At 45.0% G+C, this 27,879-nt stretch overlaps 1 protein-coding gene across 9 annotated transcripts in view; it reads left to right on the forward strand.

The window, feature by feature from the left end:
* Positions 1-27,879, forward strand: part of BCAR3 (BCAR3 adaptor protein, NSP family member) — a 256,592-nt gene that overhangs the window by 157,884 nt on the left and 70,829 nt on the right. For all 9 annotated transcript variants that reach the window (XM_055585078.1, XM_055585079.1, XM_055585075.1 and 6 more), the window contains one exon: positions 8,371-8,410. In XM_055585078.1, coding sequence (XP_055441053.1) covers positions 8,371-8,410 — 40 coding nt within the window. The remainder of the gene's footprint in view (positions 1-8,370; positions 8,411-27,879) is intronic.

Here is a 27,879-nt window from a genome sequence, read left to right on the forward strand (position 1 = left end):
CTGACTTCACAGAGCTTACAGTCCTGTGGAAAAGACATAAACAAGCAGTGGCAGCTGAGGCGGGGTGATGGAGGAGACCAAAGCATTATGTAAAACTGGGCTCTCTTATCTAGCTTCTGCACAGCTCCTTTGTTTTATTGTTCCCTGGTTTTCATGAGTTAACTACTTTTGCTGGTATGAAGGGATTACTTAAATATTATATTTTATTATACTCTAAGAGAAGGATTTCTGTGTTCATAGTTTGAAGGATGTGAAAGACCCCCAGAAAATAAGTATCTGTTGAGAAGGAAGAAGAGCTTATTTGGGATATTCAGTAGCTAAATGGCAGCAATCACGTGTGCACTACTAACCATGGAAAATGGGTGGTGAAGGGATAAAATCTTACTATTTCAGATCCTGGTAGTCAGTACGGTATAGTGCTTGAGGCAGGCATGCATGTGTGCTCAGTCATGTCTGACTCTTTGCAGCCCCATGGACTGTAGCCCGCCAGTCACCTCTGTACATGCCAAGAATACTGGTGTGGGTTGCCTTTTCCTCCTCCAGGGGATCTTCCTGACCCAAGCATAGAACCCACGTCTTTTTCGTCTCCTGCATTGGCAGGCAGAATCTTTACCACTGCGCCACCTGCAAGGTGTTTGCTAATTCATTCTTAGCAAATGTATTAAGTCCCTACCAAGTGCTAGGCACCATCTACCTGGTTCCCTTAGAAAGAGTTCAGTGAGTGTCCTTACCTCTGTGTTTCCTTTCACCCACTACATCCTGCCATTTACCAAGGCCTATCTATTCCGCCTTCTAAAAGTCTCCCTCACACTCTGTCACTCTAACCCAGGCCTACTCATCTCTTACCCAGACCCCATAGTATCCTCCCTTTAGTCTTCCTGGCTCCATTTGGACCCCACTAATCTGTTTTCCATACTGCTGCATGGAGATTTTTCTAAAACACAAATCTCTGGTTATTCTCCAGCATGAGAGCCTTCAACAAATCCCACTGCTTTCAAGATAAAGTGTAAATGTGTTTACATGGCATCCAAGCCCCTGATAGTCTGGCTCTGCCTCTTCTTCATCCTGATCTCCCAACCCCTCACCAGACCTATTACCTCCCCCAACCCCCTGCTTTCCTTAGTAGTTCTTTTACTCCTTAATTCAGCAAGTGGTTTCTGGGCAACTGCTATGTGCAGAGCACGGGGGACACCAAGGGGAACAAAGCCAAGAAAGCCCCACTCTTGCAGGATTATATTCAAGGGAATAGACAGACCATGAGCAAATTAACATATCATAAATTATCACATAATATGGGAAAAAATGAAGCCAGATAAGGGGATAGAGTGTGGTGGTGGTGTTCATTTAGGTAGGCTGGTTAAGGAGGTGATGTTTGAGAGAGATCTGAGTAACGTGGGCTGAGTGAGCCTTCAAGTATACACGTGCTAAGTTGCTTCAGTTGTATTTGACTCTGCGACCCTATGGAATGTAGCCCAGCAGGCTCCTCTGTCCATGGGATTCTCCAGGCAAGAATACTGGAGTAGGTTGCCCTGTCCTTCTCCAGGGTATCTTCCCCACCCAGGGATCGAACCCTCATCTCTTAGGTCTCCTACATTGGTATGTGGATTCTTTACCACTAGCGCCACCTGGGAAGCCCCTTCAAGTATATATAGAGAGACTATTCCGGGCAAAGGAGCAGTGAATGCCAAGCCACAGCTGACTTGATGCGTTTGCACAACAGAAAGAAAAGTCAGTAGGGCTTTGGAATAGGCAACAAACGTGTCAGTGTTCTTTTGCTGAGTAACAAGTTACCACAGACTTGGTGACCTAACATTCATTTGTTACCCCACAGATTCTGTAGGGCAGAAGTCCCATGTGGCTCAGCTGGGTTCTCAGCTCAGTATCTCATTCAAGATGTCAGTGACTGCATTCTCATCTGAGGTTCTGGGGTGGGGAGTCTGCTTCCACACTCATTCAGGTTGCTGGCAGAATCCAGTTCCTTGTGGTTGTAGGACTGTGGGCTCTGGACATCTGCCAGGGGCAGCTCTCATCTCCTATGGGTTCTGTCTTGTCACAGACCCTCGCATAACATCACGCTGGCAACAGACTCCCTCATGTCAAATCCCCCAAGTCAGCTGACTTGTGACATTATTAACATCTGCAAAATCACTTCAACAGCAGTACCTGGATTAGTGTTTGATTAACTTCAAGGGACAGGAATCTCAAGAAAGAGGCATCTTTGAAATTCTGCCTAACGCAGGTTGGAAAGCTGGCTGAGATCATGCCATCCAGGGCCTCAAAGGCCACAGTGGGACCTCAAGGTTTTGTTCTGAAAAGATGGGAGCTAGTAGAAGATTTTGAGCAGGGCAGTGATCTGAGTAAGGATCATGCTGGCTACTGTGTGGAAGTTGTAGAGATGGAGCAGAACTGGGGATTTGTATTGCAGAGTCCAGGTGAGAGATGATGGTGGCCAGGGCTAACGGAAAGTCAACTCCTCAGTGCTGTGGTCCCCCATATGTAGTGTATTATCACATGCTTCTCTCTTTGCCTGAGGATTTCTCATCACCACCTGCCCCACAGCTTCTTCACTGGGACAAGTCCCTACTCAGCCCTCAAACCTTAACTCAGATGTTGCTTCAAGGCCTCTCTATGGAGCTTCCCTCCCACTGACTGTCTCTAACTTGAATTGTGCTGAGTCGGTTGATCTGTTTTCCCACTTGCCTGCAGCCTCTCTATAAAAGCAGTGCCTGTGCCTTTGCTTCTTGTATTTCTGTTGTCTGGCCTACTGTAGTTGCTTGCTAATGTTTTGGGATGAATACAAGAACTGTGGGGATGAATACAATATTGAGTGTGAAGTGAGCAACTGAATTCTCTTGGATTGCTCACCTTGTAGAGGGAGATACCATTGTATAAATACCATTACAGTAAACATGCATGGACGCACCAGAGGAAGAGTGCACATTCTGCACATCACTAGTGTGCATGGAGGGCTCTGGTGGCTCGGTTGGTAAAAAATCCGCCTACAGTGCAGGAGAACCAGGTTCGATTCCCTAGGTCTAGAAGTTCCCCTGGAGAGGGGAATGGCAACCCACTCCAGTATTCTTCTTGCCTGGAAAACCCCATGGACAGAGGAGCCTGATGGACTAGAGCCCATGGGGTCGCAAAGAGTCAGACATGACTGAGTGACTAAAGCACCACCAGTGTGCATGGAGTCTAAGGGGAGCCCCAATCTGATATAGCTGCATCTAGTTTCTCACATCCCTCCATTGTATGAAACAATCATGTTATCACAGGCATTTCCTTTTTAGTTATATCCAAACGAACATTTGTGTGACATCACTGTTAGCCGTTAATTTAGCCTATAATATTTAAATAAGTAAACATCCATTCCCTTAAAACATTCTCTTATTTAAGACAGACATAGGGCACTTCCATCTCCATCTGCATTTGAACTGCTCAGAAAAGATCTATGTCAGTGAAATTCTGTTTGTGTATTCAAGGCGGAGAACCTCTTAACTCAAAATAGCAAACACTTCTAGCTCAAGTGTCCCTTTAAGAGAGAGGAAATTATTAACCTGGTTACTGATGAGAAACAAACTAAAATAGTAAATATGTGTAACATTTCTGAGACTCCCAGCGACACATCCTCAGTATGAACTTGAGAAAGTGGGACACTGGAAAGAATGATTTAACCAGAGTAAGCACAGTGATGTTATTTAAAACTTAATAAACTTAAGAACAGAATAACAGAGTCTGGTTTCATCCTGCTGCTTTCCTGCGGTCTGTGGATGGTGCTCTGCAGGGCAGCCTGCCTGACAGAGGGCCCATGGTGCCCACCAGACTCTCAGGGGTAGAGATGCACACAACATCATGGATTCACATGGGTGGGGATTCATAACTGGCATAAGCAAAAAAAAAAAAAAAAAAAAGATTAAAAAAGCTTTTCATTTATATTGCCAAGTTTCTCTGTTTGTTTTCTAGTGAACTCTGTTGGAGAGTATAAAGATGTGGTTTAAGGAGTGTTTGCTGTGCAGTCTTATATGAATAATTGGATATTCTATTTCAAATTAGAGGCTGGGGCTACAGGGCCAACTGCTATGTTTCTAGCTTATGTCTTCTTTGTGGTTAGATGGATTAGAGTTAGGGTTAGGCTGGCTGAGAAAGGAGACACAGCACTTCTACATTAAAATATTTGGGTTGGCTAAAAAGTTTGCTTGAGTTTTTCTGTAAGATGGTACAGAAAACCCTGACGAACCTTTTGGCCAACCCAATATACTGTTAATTTGGTTCAAGGCAATGATTTTTAAGGCTTTTGGATTTATAACGTACTCTCTTTGTCTTCCCTCCCTTGCCTCTCTGAAAAGGGTGAGCAGAAGAATGCAATCTGCCTGCAGTGCAGGAACCACAGCAGACACGGGTTTGATCCCTGGGTTGGGAAGATCCCTTGGAGAAGGAAATGGCAACCCACTCCAGTATTCTTGCCTGGAGAATCCCCATCGACAGAGGAGCCTGGCGGTCTGCAGTCCATAAGGTCGCAAAGAGTCGGACACAACTGAAGCGACTTAGCACTCACACACTGTTCTGCTTACAGAATGAACAGAACTCTCTTAGTAGGGTTCAGTTGAGGGTGGGGTCAGGAGGAGACTTCAGTTTTTATCCCTAACCAGCACCTCCTGTTTCCTTCTCTTCTGCCAAGAGAAGTGTGTGTGGTGGAGGATCAAATGGGAACACTGAAGTCCATGCAAGCCTGGGGGGATGCTTGGGAGAACACCCCAGGCTCCTTTGTGCTGGGGTCACTGGGCAGGAGAGCAGGGTGGTAGGGAGAGCAGGTATGTTACTGAGCTGGGTCCTTGGACTCTTTAACCAATAGAAACTGATAAGAGGTCAGCCAAGGATTTCTGGCAGGGTTCTTCTGATGCCACAGGAGGGAGTGAAAACAAGTAACAGGCGCCCTTGCTCGCCAGCCCCCGGTGGGGGAGAGCTGGTCCTGTAAATGGGGTGAGGGGAAGGAAAGCTTGGTGGGTTGGGCTAGAGGGTGATGCAGATGATCTTCCAACCCCCTTGGCCCTGTTGGGTGCAGAGGACATGCGCAGCGTGCTGCTTTTGCTCCCAGCAGCCCAGAAATGGCAGCTGAATTTTGGCCTTTTTGTAACGTGCTATTCAGGACCTGCCCCAACCCTGGGTGGATGCAGTTATTTTTAGTTCCTTATGGTTTCTTTGTATTCTGTTGCTCCAGGTGAAATTTATCTGGATACAAACACTTGGAGTAAAGGGTCCCAGGTCCTAGCCTGTCTCACAAGGGCCACCCTGCCTGGAGGTGACCCCACTCTGAATGGGGACCCTTCTGACTGCAGCTGGGGCTACCTCAGGAGCCACCCAGACACGGCGCCCAGCCTGATCCGTGTTGGTTACCACACTGCCTGCCCAGTAGAGCTTGAGGGGTCTGTCCTGATAGAAGGAGCTCAGTTTTCAGGTCTATCTCTAGAAAAGAGAGAGAGAGGAATATTTCAGCTTTCGAAGGTAAAAGGAAAAGGATTTTTACAGGTAAATCTGGTGAGAAGAGCAGATCCTGGGCAAAGTTCTAAAAAGAATTTATTAAAAGAATGACCTTTGAACACCTAAAAAAAGTTAAAATTACAGATCATGACTATGTGGTCTTGGTATTTGGAAGCTATTTCCTCCAAAATGAGTGAAATGAAGCTCAGGGAAAATATTTGACCTTGTTAGTTGCCAATGAAAAAATTCCAGTGAAAAATTAAAATTTTAGAAGACTCATGGAATCCTCCACCATGAGCTTGACAGTTACTTCCTATAGGCAGTAACTTCTAACGAGATTAGTGATGATATTAACAAATGTGATTTTTTTTTTTACATTATAATGAATTGGGTCAAAATTTGGCAGATCTGCATAACTCAGTGAACCAGTATTTTCCAGAATAGTGTTTAAAGAATCAGACATGGACAAAAGATCCATTCAAAGTGCAGGACAGATGGAAAAGAGTAAGAGATATGGCCTCAGAGTCCACAGCTAACCTTTAAGAAATTATTACTTGTCAAGGTTTGGTATGTTCTTAAAGTAGAACATCCATAATTATATGAAAAACCTATTAAAGTATCCCTCCCTTTTCAATTACATAACTTCATGAGGGTGGATTTTCTTCATTTGTTTCAACCAAAACATATCACAACATTTTGAATGCAGAAGTAGATATGAGAATTCAGGTGTCTTCTAGTAAGCTGCTGCTGCTGCTGCTAAGTCGCTTCAGTTGTGCCCGACTCTTAGCGACCCCATAGACTGCAGCCTACCAGGCTCCTCCGTCCATGGGATTTTCCAGGCAAGAGTACTGGAGTGGGATGCCATTGCCTTCTCCGTCCTCTAGTAAACCAGATGTTAAAAAGATCTGCAAAAATAGGACAGTGTCACTATTCTCACTAAATTTTTGCTATAAAAACATGTTTTTCATAAAAATGTTATTTATGTAAATATTTTAATGGAGTTACCTTTAAAGTGTGAATTCACAAACACCTTAAAAATTTCTCAGGTTCAATTTCTAGTATCAGTAATCAGTAGATATAACCCACATGAACAAAATTTTTCAGAGTCCTCAATTATTTAGTGTGGAGAGATTCCCAGGACCAAATCATTGCTATAAACAGCACACACCTACACTGTTATCCATGCATCAAGACACACATGTATGAGTGTATATAATGGACATTTTAGAACATACCTAAAAATAAACACTTTAAAAAGATGAGAAACAGCATCCAAGTGGCTGTAACATCTTTCTGCACTCCCAGGGCCAGACCACTGGACTGGATGATTAGCATGAGACTGGATGCCTATAAGCCTAAAATGTTACTTCAGTAGAAACCCAGGAGTTTGAGAACTTAAAAGGGAGCTTGGCCAAAGCCCTGCTGACAAAGTTTATAGTCCCTCTCCATGTGGTCTCATGGTCACAAAGTCTGGAAACATCAGCTTGATGTCCAGACTGCAGAAGGAGAGCTGGTGACCCAGCACAGCAGACAGACTCAGCCGCTTTGGGAAAAGATGCCTAATGAACAAACACAAGCTTAGTGGCAAAGAGTATGCTTGGTTTTAAGGCTCTGAAAGACTGATTTATACTCCTCTTTGGTGGAAGTGCACCAGGGACTCTGAGCTTAAGCCCTTCTCAGGTACTTTGGCCTTACAAAGGCACTCATTTCAGAAGCTCATGAGCTCACACAGCCTAGAGGAGCGTCCGCGAAGCCAGCCTGCCTCTGTGTGCATGGCTGTGTGCAACCCTCAGTGGACAGACCAGTCCAGGAACAGCTCTGAGGATGGGGTCCATTTTACAACAAGACGGGCTGCCCCTGAGCTGTGGGAGCCACTCCTTGTGTCCCAGCAGGGGTCCGCTGCCCCTGTTCAGGAGAGAAGTGCTACTGTCTCCCCGGGGTCTCTCCACAGAGGGAAGTGTCCAAGCCCCTGAGGGTCTGGGCTTGAGCTCATTCTTCCGGAGGCGGCTGCCTATGGGTGGGGATCCCCCGCCTCCTGAGGGCCATGTGCTTTCTGTAGATATACTGACAACCTCCCCACCAGCTTCAGAGTCACTCTGTTTAAAAAGTGATCTCATCTCTTCAGGGGAACGTGTTGATTTTGTGAAGTTTAAGTCTCTAAAGGCACTGTCTTCTCACATCCTGTGTTACGGCAGGCACCTTGCTCTAACTCCGCCAGTATTGGAAGCAGCAGCTCTCACGTGCCCGCTCCCTTCCTTTGCCTAAGATCCTCTTCCACTGTAATAAATCGGCCTCCTCAGTGACACTGCTGCTGTTTACTTTACTTGTCTGGTTAATCCTAACAGTATTATAATAGATCTGAGCAGACGTTAGATGGGGAGAGAAAAAACACTGGGGTACCAAAGAAGATTAGAATGAGTTGCTCAGCTTGACAGCAAAAGACACAGGGGATTTAGAAGCAGAGCTGGGTTCAGAACTCACCTAGCTGGTGCTGGGTAACCTTGGGCGGCTGTGCTCCCCACCTGAGCTCCTGTTTTCTGTCAAGGTGGGTGTGGCAGAGCCGCCTGGTCCAGAGTGCTGCGGGGCCCTGCTTGATTGGTGTGTCTGTTACTCCTCACAGCTCTTTACCTCAGACTTTTAGGCTGATTTTTATGCTTTAGTGACCCTAGAATTACTAGCCATAAATAGTCTAATGTTGGGGGCTTGAATTTTACAGGAAAACACATGTCTTTTCTAACTTCATGGCTGTGGATATTGTCTGGGAGGTGGACTCATCTTAAAAATGTGGATGAATAGGGTGTAATAATGTTAGATACATTGTGTGAGAATGTTAGATACCCAGTGTGAGAATGAGTTGTTCCCAATTGTTCTCATGCTTATATTTTCTCTTTTCAGGGATCAGCATCTCCTGGACCCAACTCTGGAATATGTGAAGGTAGGAACCCGGGATTTAACATGTGGTAGGGACCCTGTGGTAACAGGCTTCCCATTTCTAATACAATGTTGTCCTCTGGCTTGTGTAGGAAGCTGGTTAGATTGAAACCACCAGGACATAATTTGACTCTCTTGGGCCTTTAGTAATCTTTGCAGGGCTCTTATGTCACCCTGTTATATATTTATAAACTTTCCGCCTTGTCTGAAGCCCTGGGAACCAGATGTGTTTTAAAAATTTGGAGTTTTTTAGAAAGGTAATATGGTACATATATCTAACCTCTAAAGGGGGCTAGAGTCAATGAAACTCATTACTACAACAGTTTAATGTAAGGATATTCACACAAAGTGAGATGAATAGACTACAGATGATTTTGTGTAAATCACATTATGTTTTTGTCACCAAATGAGCTAGGGTTTGTTGTGCTGCCAAATGAGTTATTTAAAATTTTTCAGTTTTCAGAGTTTGGGGATTTTGGAATGGTAGACGAGGAACTGTGAACCTGTGTTTGTCTTCAGTGGAGGACTGAAGGGTCTCTATGAGACTTTATTTTACTTATTTATTTTTGGCTGTGATGGGTCTTCATTGCTGCACTCCGGCTTTTCTCTAGTTGCCGTGAGTCGGGGCTGCTCTGTAGTTGCGATGTGCAGGCCTTTCATTGTGGTGGCTTCTCTCATTGTGAAACACCGGCTCTGGGGCACCAGGTCCAATAGTTGCCGCTCCCGGGCTCCAAAGCACAGGCTCAGAAGTTGGGGCGCATGGGCTTAGCTGCTCTGCAACATGTGGGATCTTCCCAGATCAGGGATCAAACCTGTGTCTCCTGCATTGGCAGGTGGATTCTTCACCACTGAGCCACTAGGGAGCCTTTCTGAGCCATCCCCTCCATCTCAGTAGCCACCCTCTTGTTCGGTGGCTAGTTGGTACCTGTGAGCAGTGTAATTCTTTTACTTTCCGGTGGACTCACATTCAATGTATCTGAATACTCAGTACTGCTAAACAAGTTTTAAAATGCCTTTCACTTCCTGCTTCTGCCACACACACCCAGTTTTCAGGTGTGTATGTTTGTTTGGTTTTATTCTATTTTTGAGAACTGTAATTATGTCCGGCACCTACTACAGAAAAGAGAACTCTCATCTGTCATGACAAAATGTATCATTCATTTTTAGGAGAAATCATGGCACAAGTTAGGACTTAAAGTGCTTGCCCCCTAGGAGCCATACTTCATCTTTATTTTTCAAAGGTCAGCCTCCCTGTTTCAGAGCATTTAAGCCTATTCTTGCTTTTCTGTGTGCCCATGACTGTGCCTGCCCCTGAGTTTTGGCATTTCTTCCTTTTAGACCAGAGGGTGGAGGGTTTAAAGCTTCTGCTGGAGGAGAAGACTCTAGTAGAACCATGTGGTCACTTGAGGCAGTCATAATGAAGTTTGTTGGAATGGAGGTGGGAATTGCGTTTCCCGTCTCTTCTACCGTGGCTATGCCTGAGTTGCAGCTTGACTGCAGCAAATATGTAATCCTAAACCAACAGAGCCAGTGAGTCAGAATCTGGTCAGGACTTTATGAGTGGTGTGTCTGTGTCCCTCCTGGTGCATCGCGTGTGCTTTCGTGCTGGTTATGCACTGCAGGGAATTAGGGGCACTGTCATGCTCTGATCTGACTTGACCGTAACATAAAAGAGTGTGTCCTAGAATTCTCCAGTGTGTTAATCACAGCAGCTCTTTAGAACTCACTCTGTTCCATGTCCCAGAAACTGGCTCTCTCCTGCTGCCGGCTCATTCAGGCTGTGCTCATTTCCCTTCTCGCTACTCCACAGCTCAGTTTTTCTCTTTTACTAAAGTCCCAGCCTTTAAGATAATCCAGTGATAAATTCTAAACCTAAGCAGAGACTTTGGGAAGGACTCATTTTAATATTAATATTTTCTAAGCTATTGCATCTCATTCGTGAATTGGTCATTACAAGTTGTCATGTTGACTCAGAAGAGGTATTGGCTACAGTATATAAAATAGATAGCCAGTGGAAATTTGCTTTATGACTCAGGGAACTCAAACCGGGACTCTGTGACAACCTAGAGGGGTGGGAGGGAGGCTCAAGAGGGAGGAAACATATGTATAGCTATGGCTGATTCATGTTGATGTATGGCAGAAACCAACACAATATTATAAAGCAATTATCCTTCAATTAAAAATAAGTAATTTTAAAAAGAGCAGTGAACATCAACTCAATCAGAAGTATAGACTTCAAGAGGCAAATAAAAGATACTATTAAAAATTGGAACTAAAAGAAGAGGTGTTGGGGTTGTTCGTGCTTCTGTCTGCCCGGCTCCCCACTTTGCCTGGCGGTGATAGAACTGCTCCCGGTAGTGGCTCAAGGAGTCCCCTTTTCTGGGACTCACTGAGGTCTTCTGAAGCTTACTTTTTGCTATCAACCTTGTCTGAATCTGGTCAGAACTTTAGAGATGACATTTCCGTGTCCCTCATCACGTTTTCTTTTTTTTTTCTTTCTCATTTTGCCCTTGGTTTGGAGATATGGCTTGGGGACTTAATGAGCAAATATAAGGGATTTTCATTTATCTCCATGGGCACTAAAGCTCTGAAAACACTTCCAGAGAGGCCTTGGGCCTCAAGGTCTGAATGGACCCATGAGTCAGTTGTCTTGGGCCAGTGCAGTCCCATCCTAGCATTTCTCAAACTTAGCCACCCTCTCGAGCGCTTCTGACCAAGCCATGCCTCAGAGGCCTCGTAAACTGGTGCCAGCTGGTGCCTAGTGCCTGGAGGGTGGCTGAAGATGATAGAGGGAGGTGAGAGATGTAGATAAGGTGAATGCAGTTTGGCCCCCTGACTTTGAGCTCTTTCTTCCCTATCATCCCTTTGTACACATAATATGTCTCCTTGAGAAAAGTAGTGATTCTGTATCAAGTATGTTGCATCATGTAGGGCCTTTCTGAGAGTCAGGGTTTTAGAGGTTCTTCCTGACCTGAGAATGGGGGAGGGCAGTGAGCAGATCTCTGACTGAGTCCATCTTGCAGTAGAAGCACCAGTGGTAGCCAGCCGACTGTCGTTCTTATCCAGGTGGGAGTCACAGTCCCAGGTCTCCCTTAACCTGGGAGACTTTCTAACCATATTCACCTGGTTTTTCCAATTCCCAGATTACGAGAGAAAGGTCTGGGGTCACCCTTACCTCCTCATGTCTAGAGGAAAGGAGACACTGAGGCTGACCCCTTAATGCACGGGGTGATGGGGCTGCTGTGTTGCGGCAGGAGAGAGCTGGGTGGAGAAGGAGTCCACCGTGCAGTCCTGTCCAGTTTGTACTGTGTCCTCCCAACACTCCCCACAGCTGGCGCTGCTGCACATCAATACGGAGGCATGCCAGGGGACCTGCGGGGCGGTTGCCAGGCTACGAGGAGCACCTCTGTGAGAACTGGAGAGAAAAGTGCGTGGCAGGGAAGCTCTAGAACCGTTTGGTAGTCCTTCATTTCTTCAGCAGGCTGACCTCCTGCTGGGGCCTCCCAAGGACACCTTGTTACCCTAAGTGGTGAAGTCCCTATTTGGATGTGATAAGAAAATTTGAGTAGATCCAAAGAACCCCCGGGAATTTTGGAATCTTTATTCTCCTCTGTTTCTGTCTCTTTACTTTTCTGACCACCAGAGAGGGGAGCTTTTTCTTTTTCTACCTTTTCCTTGTGTCTCTATCCCCCTCCTCCTCTCCACATCCCCCCAAGCCACGAGCCTGAAACATGATGATCATCTTTGAGGTCTGATTTTAACTGTTAAGTATAGTCATGAGATACTTTTCTGTAATCACATATAATTGATTCTCTTTCACTGTATCTGAACAACACCCTTCTTGTGGATTGGAAAACAGAAACCTCCATGCAGCTGCGCCTTCCTCCTGCTCTTGAGGTAGTGACTTTGGTTAGTGGTGTAAGCTCTGGAATTTTCCTGTGCGTACCTAGCATTCCTTACCCTAGATAAAACTAATTTTTTTTTTTTTTAACAGAGGAAATAGCTTTTAGAGGAAATAGCCCTAGGCAAAATTGTGTAGTAGAGTTTCTCTTCTGGGTTGCTTTACCTGCTTGAAAGTGAAAAAGTGAAAGTGTTAGTCGCTCAGTCGTGTCCAACTCTTTGCGACCCTAAGGATTGCAGCCTGCCAGGCTCCTCTGTCCATGGAATTCTCCAGGAAAGAATACTGGAGTGGGCAGCCATTCCCTTCTCCAGGGGATCTTCCTGACCCAGAGATCGAACCCGGGTCTCCTGCATTGCAGGCAGATTCTTTACCATCTGAGCCACCAGGGAAGCCCTGCTTACTGCTCCTGTTTATTTTTTGCCATATTTTTACTGCCTTCAGTATTTACTCTGTGTCTAGTTTCCTAGATCTGTGTCAGGTAACTGTTTAGAACATTTGATAAAAATAATTGTACTGAAATATGAATACATGGTAATAGCTCAGTGTGCTGTCCTTCCCAGATAGCATTTCAGTAGGAGACTCCAAGTTACATAGCCCCTAAAATCTCCAGGCAGGGCAGCCTGTCTCACATTCTTGTCTAATTAGCAGCATGACCTTGGACTTACCCCCTTTGCCCTATGGCTTCTGAGGCAGGAGATAGATGGGCCCCAGGCTAAGCAACTGGAGTTTGTCCCCTGTTGGGGCACAGGAGGAAAGAGAACACTGAGCCCTGCCCAGATAAGATAGTACAGAGACCCCGTAGCCCTCATTTTCAAAATAAAGCTCCTTGGAGGTCAAAACAGAAAGAGGCATCATGCCATAGTAGGTGATGTCAACCTACCCATAAGGCCTCTTCTCTAGAAACCATTTTGGCTAAGAGATGCACACACACAGGAGAAGACCCCAAGATAAACGGAATACAGACTCGAACCAGGCAAAGTGAGATGACTGGCCAAAGGAAACCCGGCAGAAGTGCCCCATATAAGTGATTCAAACCACCACGTGGGTGCAGCTCTGAGTCCACCCATGTAAGTCTATTCACACATACCTTTTCCTACTAATAAACATTTTACTTGTTTTACTACTTTCTGTCTCTCTGTGGAAATTCATTTCTACAAAGCCGACAGGCCAGGGCCTTGTCACTGGCCACTATCCCTGGTGGTCTAGAGGCTGGGATTCAGTGCTCTCACTGCTGTGTCCTGACCTCAGTCTCTAGCCGGGAACAAGAACCCTGCTTCAAGCCACTGCAGACTGAAGCCACCCAAGATCAGTTCCATTTTCCCCACAACTAGAAAACCAGGGGATGGGCCAGTGTCCCTTCTAGTTCCACACTTTTAGGCCTGTGACAGAAGAACTGTATTAAAAAAAAAAAAAAAAGATCTTAATGAACTGGATTACTATGATGGTGTAGTTAGTTACCCAGAGCCAGACATTCTGGAGTGCAAAGTCAAGTGGGCCTTAAGAAGCATTGCTTTCATAAAGCTGGTGGATGCAATGAAATACCAGCAGAACTATTCAAATCCCTAAAGGATGATGCCATCAAGGTTTTGCGTTCATTATGTCAGCAAATCTGGAAGACCCAGCAATGGCTGCAGGATTGGAAAAGGTCAGTCCTCATCCCAATTTCCAAGAAGGGTAGTACCAACGAATGTGCTAATCATCGGACAATTGCACTCATCTCCCATGCTAGTGAGGTCATGCTTAAAATCTTGCATGCTAGGCTTCAGTATTACGCTAACCAAGAACTTCCAGATGTCAAAGCTGGGTTTAGAAAAGGAAGAGGAACTAGAGATCAAATTGCCAACATTCGCTGGATTATAGAGAAAGCAAGGGAATTTCAGGAAAACATCTATCTCTGTTTCCCAGCTATGCTAAGCCTTTGACTGCATGTATCATGACAAACTGTGGAAAGCTCTTAAAGAGATGAAAGTACCAGACTGTCTTACCGTCTCCTGAGAAACCTGTTTACGGATCAAAAAGCAACTCTTAGAAACCTGTATGGGACAACTGATTGGTTCAAGATCAAGAAAGGAGTATGACAGGGTTTTCTGCTGTTACCCTGTTTGTTTAGCCTATACACTGAGCACTTCATGGGAAATGCTGGGCTCGATAAGTTACAAGCTGGAATCAAGATAGGTAGGAGGAAATCAATAATCACAGATATGCAGATGATGCCAAAGACTGTTCAAAAACTGCACAATTGCACTCATCGCACATGCTAGCAATGTAATGCTCAAAATTCTCCAAGCTAGGCTCCAACAGTGCATGAACCAAGAACTTCCAGATGTTCAAGTTAGATTTATAAAAGGTAGAGGAACCAGAGATCAAATTGCCAACATCCATTGGATCATTGAAAAAGCAAAAGAATTCCAGAAAAACATTTACTTCTGCTTTATTGACTACGCCAGTCTTTGACTGTGTGGATCACAACAAACTGGAAAATTCTTCAAGAGATGAGAATACCAGAACTTCTTACCTGCCTCCTGAGAAATCTGTATGCAGGTCAAGAAGCAACAGTTAGAACCAGACATGGAACAATAGACTGGTTCCAAATTGGGAAAGGAGTATGTCAAGGCTGTATATTGTCATCCTGCTTATTTAACTTATATGCAGAGTACATCATGAAAAATGCTGGGCTGGATGAAGCACAAGCTAGAAACAAGATTGCCAGGAGAAATATCAATAACCTCAGATATGCAGATGACACCACCCTTATGGCAGAAAGTGAAGAGGAACTAAAGAGTCTCTTGATGAAAGAGGAGAGTGAAAAAGCTGGCTTAAAACTCAACATTCAAAAAAACGAAGATCATGATATCTAGTCCCATCACTTCATGGCAGATAGATGGGGAAACAATGGAAACAGTGACAGACTTTATTTACTTGGGTTCCAAAATCACTGCAGATGGTGAACGCAGCAATGAAATTAAAAGATGCTTGCTCCTTGGAAGAAATGCTGTGACCCACCTAGACAGCATATTAAAAAGCAGAGACATTACTTTGACAACCAAAGTTCATCTAGTCAAAGCTATGGTTTCTCCAATAGTCATCTATGGATGTGAGAGCTGGACCGTAAAGAAAGCTGAGTGCTGAAGAATTGATGCTTTTAAACTGTGGTGTTGGAGAAGACTGTTGAGAGTCCCTTGGACAGCAAGGAGATCCAACCAGTCCATCCTAAAGGAAATCAGTCCTGAATATTCATTGGAAGGCCTGATGCTGAAGCTGAAACTCCAATACTTTGACCTCCTGATGTGAAGAACTGACTCATTGGAAAAGACCCTGATGCTGGGAAAGATTGAAGGCAGGAGGAGAATAGGATGACAGAAGATGAGATGGTTGGATGGCATCACCAATTTGATGGACATGAGTTTGAGCAAGCTCCAGGAGTTGGTGATGGACAGGGAAGCCTGGTTTGCTGCAGTCCATGGGGTCGCAAAGAGTCAGACACAACTGAGCAACTGAAGCAAACTGAACTGATGCAGATGATAGCCCTCTAATGGCAGAAAACTATGAGGAACTAAAGAGCCTCTTGATGAGCGTGAAGGAGGAGTGTGAAAGAGCCAGTTTAAGACTAAATATTAATAAAACTAAGATGATGGCACCTGGCCCCATTACTGCACAGCACATAGAAGGGGAAAGGTGGAAATAGTGACAGATTGCCTCTTCTTGGGCTCCAAAATCACTGTGGACTGTGACTGCAGCCATGAAATCAGAGGACAATTGCTTCTTGGCAGGAACCTAGACAGTATGTTGAAAAGCAGAGACATTACTCTGCCTACAAAGGTCCGTATAGTCAAGGCTATGGTCTTCTCAGTGGTCATGTATGGTTGTGAGAGCTAGACCATAAAGAAGGTAGAATGCCAAAGAATTGATGCTTTCCAACTGTGGTGCTGGAGAAGGCCCAAAAGTCCCTTAGACAGCAAGATCAAACCAGTCATCTTAAGGGAGATCAACCCTGAACTGATGCTGAAGCTGAAGCTCCAGTATTTTGGTCATCTGATACGAACAGACAACTCATTGGAAAAGTCCCTGATGCTGAGAAAGATTGACGGCAGAAGGAGAAGAGGGTGTCAGAGGATGAGATGACTGGAACCAATGCAGTGAACATGAACTTGGGCAAACTCCAGGAGATGGTGAGGGAAGGGGAGGCCTGGTGTCCGTGGGATTGCAGGGAGTCAGACACGACTGGCAGATGAACCACAATAAAGCCTATGGCAAGCTGGAGGGGGCAGGGTTTTGGTCAGGGCTTCTTAATCTGTCACTCTTGATCATAAAACTGCCACATTAGTTGGAACAAGGGTGGCATTTTATGTTGTGCCTCCGACATTAAGACCAAGGATGTGACAGATAATAATGGCCCACCCATCATATTACCTCAAAAGATTGGAGATTTCCCCCGACACTCCTGCGTTTGCTATTATAATCCACACACTTTCACTTCTGTAACCCCTTCTTGAACCTGTGAAACCTGCTTCCATTTTCACTCTGTATCATTCTTTTCATGTTTTCCTGGGGCTACTTCTTTAACCTTCAGGAGTTGCCCCGACACACACACACTCTCACATACACTAAGTTTTATCAGTTTATAGTATTTCCTGTCTTTTCTCCCTTTATACTTATCTTCCTTTTAGACTGAAGATTCTAATTCTTTCTAGCTTCTTCACACATAGCCTTACAGTTATATTAATAGAGTCTCTTTTCTGAGAGAGACTTAAAAGTATATATTTTTAGGAAAGGAACTGATTAGCTACAGCAGAGCTGGGTGATTTTTTTAAGAAGAAATTTTCATTATAAATTTGTGATTTTCCTTTTAGAAGAAATGTTTATTATAGATTTTTTGTTTTAAAATAAATTGTCCTTAAGAAAGACAAATTGGAAAATAAATATAATAATAGCATAGTAGGGAAGACATTGGGGAGACTCTTCTCAAATTAACCAAGGTTATATAGGCAAGGCCAGGTTGTAAATAGCACAGTGCCTGAGGACCAAACAGCTCTTCTGACTCCGCAAGTGTCAGGACAGAGTGTAGCCTTTTGTTCCCATGAGCTCCCTAGTGAATGAATAGCCTTTTCTTTTGTCGTCAGCCCTTGTGGACTTTTGCTGGAGCCACTTGTGAGCTTTTCTAAGACATCTGCAGTTTCTGAGCTTGCTTTGCAGGTTAGATGAAGGGACGGGACTGGAGCCTTACCCTGGAGAGGAGACCAGAGCCCTTGGACTTCTTCCTCTGGGTGTGTACTGACTACTTAGGAGCCTAGAGCCACTTGGAGCCCTGTCCTTTATGGGGTTAATGCTCCAAAATGCTCTTTCTAAGAGGGGCTTACAGACTTGACAGTCTGCCCAAGGCTCAGATCTCACAAGACCATTTCCTGCAGTCGGCTGGCCAGGGCTACATTAGGTCACCCAGCAGATTAAAAGAGGAGTAATTATGTGAATTCCAGCGCCAAGAATAAGTGCCCCAGGCTGTGGGGGCCGCGGTGGGGGCAGGGGCGGCAAGGCTGCAGCCCCCATCCCCGCTTTGTGCTCAAGATGGTTGCAGCCATGGTCACGGTTAAATAGCTGTCTTTGAGGAAGGTCTTTTCTTCCAGCAGGGGAAATCAGGCCAGCCTGCTCTGAATTAGCCAGCTCACAAAGTCATGAAAGGGACTTACAAAAACAATGGCACGCTGTACATTCCGTGAGATTTTAACAAGTTATACGAACCAAATAATGGCCTGATTGGCTGGCTCTGCAGGTTTTTGCCTGAGTGTGCACATCCAGAGAGCCAGTGCCGCCCCGTGGACCAGAAGATCAAACACTGCCAGCAGTGAATGGGAAACAGCCCTGGGGCTCATCCTGGGAGCAAGGAAAGACAGCTCCCATCCAGCTCCTCCCACTCCACCCCAAAACCTTCTCTACAAATATTCCTGGGAGGCTTAATGTTACTACGGTTTTGAAAGATTCCTGAGGCAGGGTGAGAAGAATAGGCATGGAGGATATTCTTTCATTTCATGGAATCCTATCCTGCAGGTCTGTGAAAATATGGCCATTTATAAAAAGTGAAACTTCATCATGAAAACATATGTCTGTTTAGAAATCTGTATGTTAGTGTCTATAGTGACATCATTTCTAACTGACAAAAACTGGAAACAGCGCCAGTGTCTTGACTGCTGAGCGGATAAACTGCAGACCCACACGGTGACATCCTCTTCAGCATTAAGAAGGATTGGACCGTTGGATGCAGATAAAACCTTACAGTACCGAGAACAGAGCAGTGGTTGAAGGGGTGGGGGGTCGACTGCAGAAGAGAATAAGGCAACTTTGGGGGAATGATAGAAATACTTTGATTGGGGTTGTTTCAGATCGCATAGAACTGTACGGAAAGGGGTGACTTTTAGTATTTGCAAATTATACCTCACCGAGCCTGACTTTAAAAAAGCAAACTGAAGCCTTAAGTACTGCCATCTCACTAAGGGAGATTTTTGGTTTTGAGATGGGCCACATCAGACTGCTGACCAGATGGAGAGAGTGCTGAGCTTGGGGGTATTTTTACTGCTTTAGTTCATTCAGCAGATAGTTTGGGGGCAGATTCTGTGTGTTAGTAATTGTTCAGTCAAGTCAGGCTGGGTAGGAAGAAAGTGTCATCAAGAGCCTAACCTGAATGGAGAGGATATATGTATACCGTGGCCAACTTAACCTGGGATAGTGACAGTGGGAATGGAAAGTCAGGGCAGGTGCTGGAGGCCTTTTAGAGATAGAATTAAGAGTCATTGTATGAGGTGAGTTGACAGTTCCTGGCAGGACTTAAATGGGGGTGGTGATGGAGAAGCAGCCAGGGGGAAATCCAGAGTTCACACAGTGCCTGGCATCTTGCCAGAAGTCAGTAAGGATTTTAGGGGCGGAAGGGAGATTTTCAATTGAAGACCATGGTACCACAATGATGTTAAGTTAAGCATCTGGGGATAGCGTTAGCCTGGGGGGTGGGGCAGCGGGGGTGTGCAGGGGACAGTCGGAAAACTACAGCCTGGGACCAAATCTAGCCTGCTGTCTATTGCTGTAGACCACAAGCTAAAATAGATTTTATGTTTCTACATGTTTGTTTTTTGTTTTTAAAGAAGAGTGTAAAAGTTGTAAAATTCAAATTTCAGTATGCATAAATTTTATTGAAACACAGCCACATCCATTCATTGGCGCACCACCACTTTCTCACTATGAGGTGGAGTTGAATAGTTATGGCAGAATAGGTAGCAAAGCTGAACTGTTTACTATCTGGACCTTGACAGAAAAGGTTTGCAGACCAGACCCCTCCTCTAGGCTGTATACACATACACTACCCGTGTTTCACTTCTGAACAGTGTGTAGCAGGCTTTCAACAAAAATCTCATCTTTTCATGCCAACACTTCCATGATGCAGTCATGGGTCATCAGCATCACCTTGACCTTGCCTAATGACATAGCAGTGAGTCCTTGTGCAAATTGTGTGTTCTTGCACAATCTCAGAGATGATGCTGTTGCAACACTGCGCAGTCCAGACATATTTCGGCATCTCGTTGGGTAGACCTGTCTGCTCTGAGTAGCAGCGTCTCTCTTGTCACGTTAGCATCTTCAGCTCTGCTGGGTGAGCAGGTGTGTGGAAACAGCTAGAGTCCTGACTGCTCTTACCTGGGGTTTGTGTGGATAACTCCTCAGGCCAGACATTGCCAGGACAGCCTGAGATGTATTTTGTCAGTGTCCCAGGTCAGAAGCGAATTCTCCCTACACTCCTGAACTTGATGGTTTGAATCAAGGTCGAAGCTTGGGCTGCCTTCTGGAGGTGCTCGAGGGAGCCTGGTCTGGCCTGTAAGTGGGATATGGCAGGTTCACATTCTTGTTCTTTGCTGCAGCCTTCATCCTTGGCTGAAGAAAGAGGACTCTTCTGAGATCCCAATCAGTCAGAGAGGCGGTGAAGAGATGAGAACTGACATGTAAGCAAGGATTGAAGCCATGGCCTCTGACCAGAATCAGCTTTGTAACTGGGCTTCACGGCCCTCCCCGTGTGGCCTATCGCTAACCTCATCTCCTGCCATCCACCTTACTCACAAACTTTTCCATGATGGCTTTTCCTGCTGCCCTGGGTCTTTGCCTTTCCTTAGGCTGGAAGGTTCTTTTGTGGTAGAACAGCTGAGTGGCTTGAAGAGGGTGCTAGATTGCTGTCATGGGTTGAACTGTGTACCCCCAAAAGATGTGTTGAAGTCCCAAGACATCTGTCCTAACACACCAGTACCTGCAAAAGTAACTGCATTTGGAAAGAAAATCACTGGAGATGTGATCAAATTAAGGTGAGGTTGTGCTGGGTTAGGGTAAGCCTATCCAATGACTGAGCTTCCCAAGTGGCTCAGTGGTAAAGAATCCTCCTGCCAAGCAGGAGTTGCAGGTTCAATCGCCAGGTCAGGAAAATCCCTGGAGAAGGAAATGGCAACCCATGGTAGTATTCTTGCCTGGGAAATTCCATGGATAGAGGAGCCTGGTGGGCTACAGTCCATGGGGTCACAAGAGTTAGACACATCTAAACAACAATCCAATGACTGATGTCTTATAAGAAGAGGGGAGTTTGGACACACAGGGAGCATGCCAAGCGATGACAGAGACAGATTGGGGTTGATGTGTGCATAGGCTTAGGAACACTGAGGATCGCCAGCAGCCACCGCTGGCTAGGGTAGGAAGAGGCAAGGAAGGATCCCACCTTAGAGCCTTCGGAGAGCGCGTAGACCTGGGACACCTTGATTTTGGACTCCTAGCCTCCTGAACTGTCAGAGAATATGTTTCTATTTTAAAGCCATCAAGTTTGTGGTAACTTGTTACAGCAGCCCTAGGAAACTAATACAGATACACAGCCCCATCTTAGCCATTTCCTCATGATTGTGTGACTTTGGGGCAAGTTCCTTAAATTCTCTGGAGCTCAATTTCCTTAACAGGAAATGGGAGAAGTAGGGCTTTAATGAGTTAATGCTCACAGAATTGCTAGCACAGTGCCTGCCCTGTCGATGACACTCAGGAAATGCTGGTTTTGTAGCTGTCCCCCTAATTCTCATGTGCCTGGTGCACCCCCACTCAGATTCCACGGCCTCAGAGAGACCTCCCCTGACCTCCCTGCTAAAAGCAACGCTCCAGTCACTGCGTTACTACTGTATTACCCTCATAGCACTGTGCCAAATTCTGTAGTTCTGTTAACAGCAACCACCAACTCCTCAGAACTCAGAACTGAGTTCTCAGGGCAAGGACCCTTTCTTGTCCCCTTAATAAACATTTAGCAACTGACGGGCTGACTGATGATCCTATACAACCAGATAGGAAGGGCATTTAAATTGAGGGGAGAGGCAGTGAGGTTGTTCCGAAGATCTCTCAGTTTCCCAGAATAAGTGGCACTCACATCTCTCAAATTTTTTCAGAAATTCTTCAGTGACTTTATTTCATGAGAGCAAGGAGGTTCCCACACCTAACCTCTCTGCTCTTGCCAACATAGTATAGGATAAAAACTTTGGGGTCACAGTGGCACCATAAACACTCACACATTTAGGCAGAAGTGTATGGTAAAGAGGGCTTTCCTGGTTGCTCAGACGATAAAGAATCTGCCCGCAATGCGGGAGACCTCAGTTTGATCTCTGGGTCAGAAAGACACCCTGGAGAAGGAAATGGCAACCCACTCTGGTATTCTTGCCTGGGACATTCCTTGGACAGAGGAGCCTGGCAGGCCACATCCATGGGGTTGCAAAGAGTCAGACTCGACTGAGCGACTTCACTACTACTACTACTACATACTGTTTAAAAGTGTCGTTCTGGCAACCTCCATGCTTCTGACCTCTGGGATCTTGTTATTAGCTATGGGGTTCCAGTAACTTTTCAACCTGCTGATGGGCAGTCAGGCTCTTCAGTATTGGAACCGTTTGCTGTTAAATTCTGCCCCCTAGTGGTAATTGAATGACACAACAGCACAGCATTTGGCTGCAATACACCTGTGTATTCTGGGAGGTTTAATATTAAATGTAATGGGCTTCGCTGGTGGCTCAGATGGTAAAGAATTCGCCTGCATTGTGGGAGACCTGGGTTCGATCCTTGGGTTGGAAAGATCCCCTGGAGGAGGGCATGGCAACTCACTCCAGTATTCTCGTCTGGAGAATCCCATGGATAGAGGAGCCTGTGGGCTAGAGTCCATGAGGTCACAAAGAGTCAGACACGACTGAGTGACTAAGCATATTATTAAATGTAATAGTGTGCCATAGCATTACAAATTCAGAACTAATGGCTCTGTTTAAACTTTGTAAAATGGCAAGTCATTTTCATTAGCTTCATATAAGACAAAATTGTCAAGGCATTTTATTGTTAGAATAAATTGTCTAACATTCTTGGACAAAAACTCTAACACACTGCAGTACTGTATGTAGATTTTGAGGTGGGGGATTGGCATTGATCTGAAGTTTCACATGTTGTTACCAAGAAGTTTTCTTGAAAAAAATTATGTTTGAATTGTGATTAGACAGATGAAGAAAATGGTGACTTGAAAGGAAGGAAGCTGGTATTAGGTGAGGCAGAAGAGAGAGATGAACATGTTAGAGACTGAGAGGGAGACCCAACCTGTGGGAAAATGTGTGCCCAGGCTGCCTGGGGCAGGAGAGATCAGTAGGGAAGTGTTTTTTCAGTTGCTGGGTTATGTCTGACTCTTTTGGGACCCCATGGACTATATGTAGCCCACCAGGCTCCTCCGTGCATGGGATTTCCCAGGCAAGAATATTGGAGTGGGTTGCCATTTCCTTCTCCAGGGGATCTTCCCAACCCAGGAATCAAACTTGGGCCTCCTGCATTGACAAGTGGATTCTTTACCACTGAGCACCTGAGAAGCCCAGCAAAGAAGAATAGGGACTCTCTTATTTACTGAATGGGAAAGGTGAGGAAACTTCAGGTGTTCCTAGGAAATTCTGAAATGGTCAAACTGTTAAGAGAACAAGAAGGCTGAGTTGGGGAACAATTTGACTGATTGCCAAAAATTATGTGTAACTACATATGGCTCTGCAACTTGCTTTTTTTCATTGTACATCATTCCATATTAAACGTTTGAATCTAGCTCCTTATTTTATTTTTTTTTTTTAATTTTATTTTATTTTTAAACTTTACATAACTGTATTAGATTTGCCAAATATCAAAATGAATCCGCCACAGGTATACATGTGTTCCCCATCCTGAACCCTCCTCCCTCCTCCCTCCCCATTCCATCCCTCTGGGTCGTCCCAGTGCACCAGCCCCAAGCATCCAGTATCGTGCATCGAACCTGGACTGGCAACTCATTTCATACATGATATTTACATGTTTCAATGCCATTCTCCCAAATCTTCCCACCCTCTCCCTCTCCCACAGAGTCCATAAGACTGTTCTATACATCAGTGTCTCTTTTGCTGTCTCGTACACAGGGTTATTGTTTTTTTATTTATTTATGTTTATTTATTATTTAGAAAGATGGTAACAATAACCCTGTGTACGAGATAGCTCCTTATTTTAAATGGTTATCCAATATGCCATTGTATGAGAGAGTTATATTTAACTGATTTCCTACTGACATTTGGGTTCTTGTTAAAAACAGCTTTGTTGTTATTTAACAAATGTAGTCACATTTGTTACACAAGGCATATAATTTAACAAATGTTTATCGAGTTATCTGCCATCTGCTGGTCACTGTTCCAGGGGCTGAGGATATAGCAATGAACAGAACAAGGTCCCTGCCTCTGTGGAGCTTACGTTATGGGGTGGAACAGTGACAAGACAAAGAAGGCAACAGAGTATACCATGTTCGGTAACGATATGCACTCAGCAAAAAAGGTCATCAGGGGAAGCCTCTGTGAAATGTTGGAGTTAAGGGGATGTTAAATTTAAAGAGGGTTAAATTTAAAGATGTTAAATTTAAAGCATCTCTTTAAATTTAAAGATGTTAAATTTAAAGCATCTCTTTAAATTTAAAGAGATGTTAAATTAAAAGGGTTAATTTTAAAGATGTTAAATTTAAAGAGATGTTAAATTTAAAGCAGGGAAGGCTTCACCCAGAAGGCAACTTTCTAGTGGAGGGGCAAGTCAAGAGTGATGTCTGGGAAATTTTCTGGCGGTCCAGTGGTTAGGACTCTGCACTCTCATTGCCAAGGGCCTGGTTTCAACCCCTGGTTGGAGAACTAAGATCCTGCAAGCCTCATGGCTTTAAAAAAAAAAAAAAAATATGGACGAAGGTAAAAAAGGGAGGGAGGGCAACCAAAATTAAGAGTGATGTCTGATGGGGACAGGACGCAGGAAGAACAAGGCCATGAAGCTGGAACTCACCTCTGCCACTGAGGAATGGCTGAGAGGCCAGTGGGGCCCGAGGAGTGGCCTTGAGGGAGAGCGGTGAAAGCTGGTGTCAGAGAGTGAGGAAGGGGCATGAGGCAGGTTGCACAGGCCTGGATGTCCCCGTGAGGATGTGAGCTTTTACAAAGTGAAATGGGGAGCTGTCTCAGGATCACTGTGGCCTGCGTGTTGCTGGCAGGGGCAGGAAGATCAGTTGGGAGCTAGTTGTGACCATCCAGATGAGAGATATGATGGTTTGCATCTGTGATGGCAGAAGGGGGTGGTAAGGAAGGGGGATTCTAGACATATAGTATGAAGGCAGAGCCTCAGGATTTGCTGCGGGACTAGACCTGGGTGGGAGAAAAGGATGACGCACCATACTGGAAGGACGGCACCGCCTTCCACTGAGATGGCTGGGTGTGCATGTGTGAGAATTTCTGTAAGATAAACACATGGAAAGATTGGGTGTTGGGTAAGAAGTAAAAATTAACTTCCTGGCAACTCATGAGTTTTGTTTTTCACATTTCTGTTCCCAAATTTTCTCTAATAATCATTAATGCTTTTATGATAGTTATAAAAATAAAAATACTCCTCTATTGACATACCTTAGCCTACTCCAGATTTGATGCTGAAAACTTATAGCCTAAACAAAATCATATAAAACAAGTAGGTGAGAGGTCTGACAGTAGAAATTCTCAAACTCCTTGGTCTCAAGACCCCCTCTCAGTGCTTGAAAATTACTGAGGACTGCAAAGACCTTTTGTGATGTGGGTTTTAGCTATTGGTTTACTGTATGAGAAATTACAGTGTAGGAATTTTTACTGTTTATTTAGCTCATTAAAAATAACAACATTAAACCTATTATGGGAATATAAATAGCATATTTTTATGAAAGTAGTCATTTTCCAGAGCAAAATTTAGTGAGAAAGAAAGAATGGCATTGGTTTGCATTTTTGCAGATCTCTTTAGTGTCTGATAGAATGAGTTTGACTCTCACATATGCTTCAGCCTTCAGTCTGTTGTGTTGTGTTATGTTATTTTGGTTTAAGTCTGAAGAAAATCTGGCCTGGCACAGATATGTAAATAAAAAAGGAAGGAATACTGTATAGCACACAGAATCATAATTGGTATCTTACAATAACCTGTAATGGAAAATTATCTGCAAAGGAATATATTGAGACTTCCCCAGTGGCTTAGTGGGTAAAGAATCCACCTTCAGTGCATTAGACACAGAAGACCCAGGTTCAGTCGCTGGGTCAGGAAGATCCCTTTGAAGAGGGCATGGCAACCCACTCCATTGTTTTTACCTGGGAAATCCCATGGACAGAGGTGCCTGGCAGGCTACAATCAATCAGATCGCAGAGTTGGACACGACTTAGTGACTGAGCACATGCATACACACACACACACACACACACACACACACTCACATATATATAACTAAATCACTTTGCTGTACACAAAAAACTAACACAACATTGTAAGTCTGCCATCAGTTCAGTTCAGTCGCTCAGTCGTGTCTGACTCTTTGCAACCCCATGGACTGCAGCACACCAGGCCTCCCTGTCTATCACCAACTCCCGGAGTTCACCCAAACTCGTGTCCATTGAGTTGGTGATGCCATACAACTTTCTCATCCTCTGTCATCCCCTTCTTCTCCTGCCCTCAATCTTTCCCAGCATCAGGGTCTTTTTAAATGAGTCAGTTCTTTGCATCAGGTGGCCAAAGTATTGGACTTTCAGCTTCAGCATCAGTCCTTCCAATGAACACTCAGGACTGATCACATTTAGGATGGACTGACTGGATCTCCTTGCAGTCCAACGGACTCTCAGGAGTCTTATCCAACACTATAGTTCAAAAGGATCAATTCTTTGGCCCTTCAGCTTTCTTTATGGTGCAACTCTCACATCCATACATGACTATTGGAAAAACCATAGCCTTGACTAGATGGACCTTTGTTGGCAAAGTATTGTATATGCATTTTAATATGCTGTCTAGGTTGGTCATAACTTTCCTGCCAAGGAGTGTCTTTTAATTTCATGGCTGCAATCATCATCTGCAGTGATTTTGGAGCCCAGAAAAAGAAAGTCTGCCACTGTTTCCACTATTTCCCCATCTATTTGCCATGAAGAGATGGGACTGGATGCCATGATCTTAGTTTTCTGAATGTTGAGCTTTAAGCCAACTTTTTCACTCTCCTCTTTCACTTTCATTGCCAGAGGTGCTAAGAGGGCTCAAACAAACCTTGTGCACACCAGGACCCAGGGACCCCACAGAGACTGAGACAGAACTGTGTGTGAGCATCTCCTGTGAAGGTACAGGTCAGCAGTGGACTGCCACAGGGACAGGGCCTCCGGGTGCAACAGACTTGGATATGGCATAAGCCCTCTTGGAGGAGGTTGCCATTAACCCTACCATAGAGCTGCCAGAACTTACACAGGACTGGGAAATAGACTCTTGGAGAGCACAAACAGAACCTTGTGCACCAGGACCCAGGAGAAAGGAGCAGTGACCCCACAGGGACTGACCCAGACTTGCCTGTGAGTGTCCAGGAGTCTCCAGTGGGTTGGTGGTGGCCTGCTGCAGGGTTGAGGGCACTCCGTGTAGCATACATGCATGGGATCTTTTGAAGGAGGTCACCATTATCTTCATTACCTCCACCATAGTTTGAAGTGAAGTCGCTCAGTCCTGTCCAACTCTTTGCGACCCCATGGACTGTAGCCTACCAGGCTTCTCTGTCCATGGGATTTTCCAGGCAAGAGTACTGGAGTGGGTTGCCATTTCCTTCTCCAGGAGATCTTCCTGACCCAGGGATCGAACCCGGGTCTCCCGCATTGCAGGCAGACGCTTTACCCTCTGAGCCACCAGGGAAGCCATAGTTTGGCCCCAGGTAAATAGCAGGGAGGGAACACAGCTCCACCCATCAACAGAAATTGGATAAAGATTTTCTGAGCATGGCCCTGCCCATCAGAAAACATCCAGTATCCCCCTCAGTCAGTCTCTCCCATCAGGAAGCTTCCGTAATCCTTGTATCCTTCTCCATCAGAGGGCAGACAGACTGAAAACCACAATCACAGAAAACTAACCAATCTAATCACATGGACCACAGCATTGTCTAACTCAATGAAACTATGAGCCATGCCATGTATGGCCACCCAAGACGGACAGGTCATGGTAGAGAGGTCTGACAAAATGTTGTCCACTGGAGAAGGGAATGGCAA

The sequence above is a fragment of the Bubalus kerabau genome, chromosome 6 (assembly GCF_029407905.1).
Source record: "Bubalus kerabau isolate K-KA32 ecotype Philippines breed swamp buffalo chromosome 6, PCC_UOA_SB_1v2, whole genome shotgun sequence".
Classification (NCBI taxonomy): domain Eukaryota; kingdom Metazoa; phylum Chordata; class Mammalia; order Artiodactyla; family Bovidae; genus Bubalus; species Bubalus kerabau.